General features: G+C 39.3%; 1 protein-coding gene across 15 annotated transcripts in view; it reads left to right on the plus strand.

Annotated features, from left to right (window-relative positions):
- ppip5k1b (diphosphoinositol pentakisphosphate kinase 1b) overlaps positions 1–10,116 on the plus strand; it is a 50,060-nt gene extending 39,944 nt beyond the window's left edge. For 7 of the 15 annotated variants that reach the window (XM_055058256.1, XM_055058678.1, XM_055058788.1 and 4 more), the window contains 4 exons: positions 2,716–2,871; positions 6,641–6,778; positions 7,348–7,461; positions 8,385–10,116. In XM_055058256.1, the coding sequence (XP_054914231.1) occupies positions 2,716–2,871; positions 6,641–6,778; positions 7,348–7,461; positions 8,385–8,482 (506 nt within the window). In that variant the 3' untranslated portion in view covers positions 8,483–10,116. The remainder of the gene's footprint in view (positions 1–2,715; positions 2,872–6,640; positions 6,779–7,347; positions 7,462–8,384) is intronic. The other 8 variants (XM_055058761.1, XM_055058864.1, XM_055059026.1 and 5 more) reach the window with 2 other exon arrangements.
- The last annotated feature ends 553 nt before the right edge of the window (positions 10,117–10,669 follow it).

A 10,669-nucleotide genomic window follows, 5' to 3' on the forward strand; every position in this document is an offset into this window, starting at 1 on the left:
GATTCAGTGCAGTTCTGCTGTATTCGGAGAGGGGAATCTTATTTTTAATGCAACATCACTTTCACATTTTGAGGTTTTTATTTTTATTTTTATTTTTTACATATTTTAGAGTCAACAGACTATCTAGAAACTGAATTTTATGTATTTTTTTTTTAATTGTCCCCAATTGTCCACATAGTGAATCAGAAATTAGGTCATGCCGTCAGTTTCGTTTTCAGTATCAAATGTCCTGTTTTGAGGTGAATGAAGCTTCTGCACAGTAACATAAGACTGAGAAGCCATTACAGAGTCACTATTGTGATCTTTTAGTAGTGACCTTGATTCTTAGACCAGAAGGAGTAATTAATTATCAGATGCTTATATATTATTATTCTTCGTCTTAATTGTAATCTGTTGAGACTAAGGGAGAGAAAAATAAAATCACCAAATGTCAAAAACTCAAGGAAATATGACCAGTTTGTTCAAATGTCATCCGAAGTGTAAAGAGTGTCTCAGTTTTTTAGTTTTCATTTTTTTTTTGCCCACATTGTTTACTTCAAAAACGCATTTAAAAATATGTGACCCCGCAAAAAAAATTATGCTTTTTGTAGCTTGTGTTCTACTTACGAGCCAAAAAGCACATCTTACATTTGACATCAACAACAAGGAAGCTGTGCTTGTTGGCAAGTTCTGCAGCTTCATTTTTTTTCTCCTAGTATTGTTGCATTGTTGCACGAGGCATTTGTTCCCATAAACTGCTGGTTGAACTGGTGTCCATCGATCAGGACAGTCTTAGAATCTCAACATCATCAAAAACACTGGAATGTGCTGCTTGTTTCAGTAGCAGTGACCTGGTATGGAATCTGCAATTCATTCAAAGAACGGACGAGTGAAAATGCACAACTTGGAACTAGATCAACAGAACTCGTACATGAACACTTTTTATGATTGTATATTTTTATGCGTCTTACACAAACAAAGAAGTCAGATGTTACTTGTTCTTAGCACCTTGCTCATATTTTCCTGATAATTCAGTAAATGGTTTTGTCAGACAGATTGTTTCCAAACACATGATCTTTTCTTTCAGGTCTGGATCATTACGTTTTATAGAAAAACACTGAAACTACGCAAATAATGGTAATAATACACATCTTTGCTTATGTATAAGCTTTGTTTATTTTATATTTTTGATGCATACAGATGAGATTCAGTTCGCCTGTTCGAATATATTTCTGAAATGCAGGAAACCTAAACTAAAATAACCTGATAAATGTTTGACGGTGGTTACAGCGGCAAGTTTTTTGGGGTGTGTCTTTGCTAGCCCTGCACATCTAGAGAGAGGGAAAGTGTAAAAGTCACGTCTCTCTCTCCTGTTGGATCTCATCTGGACATAAGAATATGGTTTAATATGAACCATTGTAGCTCTGGTTCCGTGTTCACATTTGTTGTAGATTGACGTCCAGCCCTTCTAAAGCTAAACTGTTTTTTTTTTTTTTTTTTTTTTTTTACAAGATTGCCCTGTGTTTAGCTTTGCATGTAGACCCAAAAGTTCAAACTTTAGTTCTTTTGTTGAACGTGTTTTGTGTGGTTCCTTGTGGCATACTTTAAACGGGGCTTCTTGATTGTGTTTTATTTTCTCCCCAATCGACGGCGTCTTGCCACTCTTCCTGAAAAGCCAGGGTCAGAATGATAGTGACTAATAGTTGTCCTGTTAGACAGATTCTCTGACCCTGAGCTTTGGATATCTGCAGCTCCTCCAGAGTAACCTCGGGCCTCTGCTTCTCTGATTATCGTCCTGCTTGTCGGTCTACAGGTGTGGTCTCGTCTCGGTGGGTTTGCAGTTTTGTCCTAGACCTGCAATTGGATCTGCCGGAATTCATTTAAGGGTATCGGAGTAAATGGGGTTGGGAATAAATTACTGTTATGGAAGATTTTTTGATCCATGTGTGGAAGTGGCACAGATCGTATTTTTGGGGTGAATCGATTGGAATTGGGCCGTTCTGATTGCAGAGGGAAAAGCCGTATGCGGGTTTTTCCCATTTGCCTGCCTTGAACTGGCCGATTCAAGTCCAGACTTCAACTGGATTGTAATGTTGTGGTGTAATTGTAAACAACAGCAGATCAAAATCCCTGTAGAGCAGGGGTGGGCGATCCCAGTCCTTGGGGGTCGGTGCCTCCATTGTCCAACACACTTCAGAAAAGGAACTGAATCACCTGCAGTCAGATTCTCCAGGCTCCTGTCAATGACTTCACTATTTGACTCAGGAGGATGGAAGTAGAGACGCATCCTTGCAGGACACCGGCCGATGAGGCCTGTAGTTGACCACCCCTGGTCTAGAGGAACGTTGAAGACTCGTTGGTCATTATTGTTTCCTAGAAGTCCTATCAGCCAAGAGGTCAGCTCTTGGTTGACAGGGCCAGGCTGGTTTGGGAAGCTTCCTTCTCTTAACAAATGTTAAAATTGGCTTTTTGTTTTTGCTTTGTTATCTTGGTCTGAAATTAGTTGCTTAATCTGAAAAATGGAAGCGTGACAACAAAACAAAACCAGAATCTGGACGTTTCTGTCAGTCGACACCCTGAGGACCTTTGAGAAAAGAGAAGTGGTGTCTCAGGTCTTCCTCTCTAAAGATGCTGTGGTTTAAGCTCTTTAGCTCCTGCCTCTCCTCCTGTTCCTCCTGCTGCTCCGCTGTGCTGTCATCTTCCTCCTCTCTCTGTCCTCTGCCTCTCCTCCCTCAGAGCCCTCAGATGAACTCGCTGAGCTGGCGCTGCAAGGGTTTGACCCTGTCGCCCTGGACAGGTCCTTCTCCTATCACCTGCACCATTGCCCCTACCACCTGCGCCTCCTCAGGACCCAGCTGATGTGCGGCCTGGAGCTCTCCGACTGTCTCCACGGTCAGCCCCTGTAGCCTGCGCAGCCCCCCTCCCCCCTCCATACCCATCTTGCGCCTTTGGACCGGTACAGGCGAAAGATGGCTGCCATCTATGCCCTCCGAGCTTTGCATCAGCTGTAGCCTCCTGCGTTGGCTGTCATGGCTTGGTTTCCTGCCTGTTGTTGTCTGTCTGGTCTTTCTAGCGGTAGGTCTGTTTCATCTCCACACTGTTAGAAACGCTTGCATGCTGACCGAGGAAGGCAGCATCGTCTTCCTCTCTGTATTTAGCTGACAAAATTTGGAATAATTTACAGAGCAGAAAATGAAATTAAAAAGTAGGACTGAAACAATTAATTGCGATGAATCGGTGATTGCAATAACAGTCAACTAATTTAGTAATCGATTGATCGTTAACCAAATAAAAGGCTGTTTGAAAGAACAAAACACTCAGACATGTGTAGGTAAAAACTGTAAGAAAAGTGCATAATTGCATCTAAGATGAAAACATTCTTGTTTGTCTGTATGTTCTTTGCAGAACTCGTCAGGTGATGTCATTTTAAAAGGTTCAAATCCTGTAACATATCTTAACCATCTTCTGCTATCCAGTTATTAAACAGTTAATCTAAATAATAACCAACAGACCAGCCCTATGCAGCATTAAGTCCAGTAGAAAAGATAGAGCTTTTAGAGATATACTTTAGGTGCAGATGCGTCCTTTGCTACAAACGACCAAGCGTTCACTAAAGGAGTGCCGTGTTCTTGCATTTTAGGCAATAAAATGTTTGTATTTTAAAAAGAGTTAATTTTTTTGCATCTTTTGATGTATTTCTAATATTGCATCAGAAAAGCTTAAGTGGTTAAATGAAGTATCTGCAGAATGCGCCACATTTGTTATACGGTTAAACGACAGAAATCTTTTTTTTTTAAATGGTTGTTAGTCACAGCTGTGATAAATACGATTAAAAATGAATGGAAATAAAAGTATCGACTCACATTAGCCATATCAGAGACTCACAATGTGAAACCCTTGTGTAAAAATACCATGAGTATCGATTCCACACAAAAATAGATGACGTCATTTTTTTTTTGTACTTTTCCCAGAGCAGCAAGAGTAATATAACATTTTAATTACATAGTTAGGACGCATGTGAATGTGATATTATCTATTTAACATTTGGATTTAAAAAACATAATCATTTAAAATAAACTCATAATATGGATAGCAGTTTTCAGGTAAGCATCACTTTTATCATAAAGATAATGAGGGAATATTTCCAGCTGTGAAACGCAACCATGTTGTGGAAAAGCAGCTTTAGAAAATGGCTAATTTATTATTTTTATATATTTTTTTGTATTAATTTACTGACTGTATTAAAGAGACAATGTGTCTAAATAACATCTCTGACAATCTTGGTACAGAAAAGTACTAGCCTCCTGGCACCTTGCCATTTTCTGCTCTATCTGGTGCTTCTGTGTGAATCTTTTATGCAGCTGGTCTTATTGTATTGCGTCAGTGGAAGGAAATTATTGACCTTCTTACTAGAGTAGAACGGAAATGATTCTTATTTCCCCTCAGTGTGCCAGCAGCAACGTGGCAGGCAAAGGATTCAGATTCACAAAACGTAAAAATCTGAAAACAAAGTAAGGATAACAACCTGTGCATAATAATAGTAATAACAGCATAATTGGATTTGAAGAACTGTGCAACTGAGTAGGTTGATTTAAAAAAAAAGAAATGTGCATATTAAGGCTGAGCGATATGGAGTCAAACTTTTAGTGAAATATTTTACGATACATTTGTGATGATAAAAGTGACAAGATCTACATGTTACATGTTTTAAGGTAATTTTATGACTGTCACAACAATTAAAGCCCCAATAACATAAATAATGCATATGATAGTCCTATTTGTAATAAGCTTCCTTAGGACCAGATAAAGCTACATAAAGAAGTGTGATTTGTGTCACTAAACTGCACACAGTGACTGTATTTACATTTCATTGGTATTTAATGATGCATCTATAAAACAAACAGTGGAGAAAATAGTACAACTATCTATCCTGACGATAAGAACAGTTTTGGGAAGATTTAAAACTGATTCAATTTGTGGTTTGTCGTGATAAATCAACATTTTTTACGATAAACGATACGATAAATATCCACACTAGTGAATGTATGTTTCTACATTAAAAAAAACTATTCACAGAAAATACTGGAATGTAAATACGTATTGAGCTTAATGAAGAAGGATCCGCTATAATGCTTCTTACTGTGAACTGTAGCAGATATTAGTGATAAAGAAAAGAGAAACCACTGTACATGCTGAGGACCTGCGAGGGCTGGGCAATATGGCTCAAAAATAACATCAGATTTTTTTATTATTATTGTTATCACCAAATTCTATTTTAATTTATTCTTTACCCTCATTTTTTACTTTAACAAATTACAAATGACTTTTATTTCAGTAATTTCTTATATATATATATATATATATATATATATATATATATTATATATATATATATATATATATATATATATATATATATATATATATATAATTAACAGTGAATTTGAAGAACCGAGGTGCTTTTGTTTTTGGAAATGAAATGGAGGTGATACCTGTCAGATTGACCCAAAGCCTTTGAGAAGTGATGCTTCTTCTGTTCGTATTTCGCTGAAAGGTTTCTAGTTGAGGTGTGATTCCTCCAGAGAATCGGTTCATTTAACCAGATTTACCGAATCTTTAATCAGCGTCTCAGAGACGGAGGCGCTCCGTCATAGTGCCTGGATGCTGTGTTGGGTCACAGCAGCACCACATTTCATTCTTTTTCTCCTCTTGTTTTCTTGGTTTGGTATTTTGTACCTGTGATGTTGGTTCTACTGATTTTTAAAGGTGGGTATAAAGACAAAGTTCCTCCAGTTTGGGACAGACTTACTGGTTTTAATGACAGTCACGACCCCTTAATTCTCTATTTAGTTTCAGTCTAGTCCTAACCAACGTTTGGTTTGTTTTTATTCTACAATTAGCCCTGATGAAGTTTTCTCTTTTTTTTTTTTTTAATAGTTAAACTTTCCTCTGGATGATCACCATTTCCTCACTTCTCGGTTCCTTTAAATCCTAAATAGATCCAATTCAAAGGTTTATATCTGTGACTACAACTTTAAGGTTTAAAAATAAGTAAATAAATTATATAGTCACCTTCATAAAATTGTATTTTCTTTCTATTTTTTGCCAAAAATAATTTTTGCAATAAAAATCACCACCTCTGAATTGCTAAAAGATGATTATTTAACATTATTTTAGGAAGGTGAGAGTGTTACTTTTGTCTTATTTCCACTCAGGACTGATCAACTCTTATCTTCTGAGCCATTTGCTCCAAAACTTTCAAAGCACCTGCAAACTCGGCATTATAGACTGTATCATTGTGTCGCCGTGGTTACGGAGTACGCAAAACGTTCCCCTTGACGTTGGCCGATTAACCAGTGAGGAAACTCGCGGGTGTTTTTGTAACGTGGCTCTGATTAACTGAGACTCCTTGACAACCCTGTTGCTGTGTTGCCACATCTAACAGACACTTAAGGTCGTCTCGTCTCTTCTCGTCTTACCTCGTCTCTTCTCGCTGTGGCTTGGTCGTTTTGTTTTGGCTTGGCATGGAGTGATCTAGCAGCCGCCTGAGGAAGAACCAATAAGCTCCGAGTTGGTTATTTTCCCCTCTCCTCTCCCTGCACCCAGTGAACTGGTACAGTGAAGCGTCTCTCTTTCTTTCTCTCTCCTGTTTAAACCGCAGGGTTCGAAGGCTGCTCTATGGTGCCCTCTATCTACCCGCTGGAGACACTGCACAACTCTCTCTCCCTGAAGCAGGTGGAGGAGTTCCTCAGCAAGGTGTGCGAGAGCAGCGGGGAGGCCCAGGCCAAAACCATGAAAGGTGGGTCTTATGGAAGCTCAACACTCGCTGATGTTGATGTTTGGATAAAATTCAGCTCCTATACAACTCTGTGAATCATCTGCGTTGATGTTGTTCATGCAACATGCATTAACATTGGGGTCGTTTTTTCAGAGGCTTGAACAAAACACGCTCTCAACTCTGACCTGCTTGGTTCCTTTTCTGTCCCTCTGCTTCAGACTGTCCTCTCTGGTTTTACTTCACTCCTGAAAGCAGCGCAGAGCACACTTCACATACAGAGAGGAGATGTTGGTTTTTCAAAATAAAGTACATTTACAAAGCTTCATGATATTTAAATTCATTTCAAACTCTGATTTATACTCGATATAAAGTGTGCAAACACAGGCAAATATATAGAAAGTGCCAAAGTGTTCTTGCTTTTGTTTCAGCTTCAGTTTCAGCTCCAGTAAACAGCTGGACTTGTTCTGAAGTCTCATTCAGTCCACATCTCTCCATTCTGATCCAGAGCTGTTTGGCATGATGCAGTCAGATTTGAGTTCACGTCCAGGAAAAAGCAGAACTTGAGCCTGATGTTTCTGTTTCTTCTGCAGCACTTTCTGGTTTGTTTGACTCTCAGAGTCAGACGTCTCTCGACAGTCCTCAGCAGCCTCTGTCCTCCTCCGGATCAGAGGCGTCTCTCCGTCCCCCGGGTCAGCCTCCGTGGCGTAAGTCCAACAACATGGTGGTTTTTATCATGTCACAAAAGAGGTTGACTCCTTTCGGATCCATGAGGCTGGATATCTACACGCTGGAGTTTTTAGAGAAGCTCCAATCTAAATTAAATGCATAACACAAAGTAGGACATAATCATAAAGTGCAAGGAAATTTTATTTGTTGTTTTTTTTTGTTTGGTTAAAAAAACATAAAGTCAACAAAAACATGTCTCGTGAATGCTAAAGACTGCACCATGAAGACCAGCGGTGCAAAAAGTGGGTTAGTACGGCGCTAGGCATGTGGGCGCCATGCTAAAAGGGCGCCAAAATAAAGGCAGAAAATTAATTGGCATTTCTGTGTCTTTTTCTATAGTTACCAGCTGTTGTGTGTATAAACAACAAACATAAATATTTGAGACACAAACTTTCCTCTTTGAAGCAAAATTTGTGGAAACGTTGTTGCTAACTAGCAATTTCTAGAAACACCAGAACCGTTTCAACAACCCAGTCTGTCCCTCTTAACTGTGACTCAATTCATTTTTTTTTCTTCTCCTATGGTGCCTCCGCCTACTTCCTGTTGATTGTGACGACACTGTTGATTTATGTAGTACCTGTTGCTAAACCTTTCTACTTCACTTCTTCTCCTATCAGTCTCTGTTTGTATCTTTCAGAAAAGTCTTTTTTTTATTTTCTCCTTTTTTTCCCGGGGCCAAAATAATGACGGTGTGTAACTTTTTGACTCTAAAGCTAAATCATTTTAGAATCTGGTGAAGATCAATTCTAAAACTTGATGGTCGGTGTATAAAATCAACAGATCAGATCAGATACCTGTTTTTGTGTAGCTGACGTTTTTCTTTTTTAAAAAATACATATGCACATTTCTGTACATTTTGTGGCTTTCATCTTCCTGTTTTTGTTTTGTTTTTTCTGAGCAGACGGCAGCATCCCGTCCAGCGCCGTGTCCAGCGCGGGCCCCTCATCCCCGACCACAGACAGCTCCGGCCTCGGCCTCAACTTCAGCTTCAGCGAGTAGCTCCGCCTCTCCGAGCGACCAGGAAGACACGTCGCCACAGAGGAGGCCGTGCGAAGGACGTGTCAGAGTTTTTTTCCTCTTTACATTTTAAACCGTCCTTCGGTTTGGTGACACATTTCCACTGAGGAACGCTCTGAGCCCAACACACCAGCTTTTACACACACACACACACCTGTGCCTTTCATATGTTTTTCAGTGCTGTCATGTCAAGTGCCTGCTTACTTTTTTTTTCTTCTTTTTATTCCAGATTTACCAAATACGTCGAGCTAAAACGCTTTAAAAAATTTTTTTAAATCTGTGCCGTCATTAATATTCACCCCAGAAATCGACTGTCAAAGCAACCCCCTGCTGAGTGGATCAGTGAGGCACTGACTTAATCATAATCAGATTGACAAATATAAACCTCCTGCATATTATGGTTTACATAAGAATATTTTGTGTATGTGGACAAAGCTGGAGGGCAAAATGACTATTCTTCTACATGCCATGCACAGCCGCGCTGTTTCGTGCTCCACAGCAAAGACAAAAACTGTACAAGTACAAATGTGAAAAGTATACGAGTTTGAAGAAAAAAAAAAATCAGAATTGCTTAAGCTAAATGAAAAATAGGGACTTTATTGCACAAACCACAGGGTGAAAATGGCAACATAAATTATTTTATTATTATATCTTATTTTTCCATGATGACAAAACTTTGCCTCCCCTGGCCGCACGTCACTGGTGTGGATTACCCCAGACTGGCATCTTTACATTTGATCTGTTTTGCTAACAGTCATATCAGGATCTTTACTCTTTTTTCCTCCCCATTTCTGATGCCTGAACTACAATAAGCCTGTTTGCTACTGGAGGTTTAGACCTCTGTCCTTCTGATCATGGTTTCATTTTTCTTTGTTCTTTTTAACGAAGGTGGAAATTATGGCATTTCAGACTGAAAGCCAATCAGAGGTTATCATGTGAACTCTTGACGTCAGATCACGGTGATGAATTGTATTTTTTGTCATTTGTGTGATTAGTAGTTTCTTCACATTGACCAAAAAAGTGTAGGTTTTGATTTTTAAGGGTTTTTTGTCATTTCGTTTTGTTACAGGTTTCCTCTGTAATATTCACACCACTCTGATCGATCTGTTATTCACTCGTGTGTACCTGCTGTTCATTTTTTTCTTTTTTCTTTGTTTTTAAAACTAAATCATGTCAGGTAATCAGAAAACAATGCAGTGTTGGAACTATTGAAACTATTAGATTAAGGTTAATCTGACAGCGGAGCCTTTTTGCCAGCGTTGCTTCGGCCTCTTAAAGCTTCAACAGAACCACACGCAGTAGAAACGCCTCTCTGTCAAAGCTGATAATGAAAAACAATCTGCTGTAGCATCACATTATGTTTTTCTTTTTGTTTTGTTTTTTTGTTGACACACGTCATTTTTTTAATGACGTGTGTTAGATTTGTCTGTTTTTGCCCAAACGTGGGTCTTACAGCTGAATTGTTTACTCGATTGTTTCGGCCAAAGAGATCGTCTGTTTGATTTGCTTCAGAGAAGCAGAGTGGAGCTGTAAACGTCTGTAAAGCTGTTCAGGTCAGGTTGGTGATGCTGGACAGATGAAAAGTGTTGATAATAAAATAATAAAAAAAATAATAATGTCAAATTGAACCTGCTGTTTGTGTCCAAAGAGCAGCCGACCAAATGTTAACGGCCCTGTTACATTCTGGACTTCTCACAATGTGATGGAAAGGCCAGAGTGCAGACACAACAACCTGTTATTGTTCTTCCTCAAACGGCTCCTTTTCTCCATCCTTTATCCTCCATTTCTGCAATTTTTTGTTCCAGTTTACTTCAATCTTCCCCTCAGATTATTTTCCTCCTTTCTACCCTTTTCTCTCCATCATCTATCCCTCGTTTTGGTTCACCTTACTCTCTGCCGTCAACCATTTCTGGCCTCAATATTTCTCTTAGTTTCACTCCCACTCGTCTCCTTTTTTAAAATCCTTCTTTACTGACTGTCCACTCGTTTCATTCCACCTGATAACCGCAGTCTCCTCTCTCTGTCTGACATATGGACAAAAATGAAAGCTCATCACCTCCAACTATGAACCCCTCAAACTTCTTCCAGCAAACCCCACCATACACCACAACATCTGAATCCCGATATCTTGCGTCTGAAAAGTGGGCTGTCACGGTTGAAGACCGGCTG

Source organism: Poeciliopsis prolifica, unplaced genomic scaffold (assembly GCF_027474105.1).
Source record: "Poeciliopsis prolifica strain line A6 unplaced genomic scaffold, Auburn_PproV2 SCAFFOLD001, whole genome shotgun sequence".
Taxonomy (NCBI): Eukaryota; Metazoa; Chordata; class Actinopteri; order Cyprinodontiformes; family Poeciliidae; genus Poeciliopsis; species Poeciliopsis prolifica.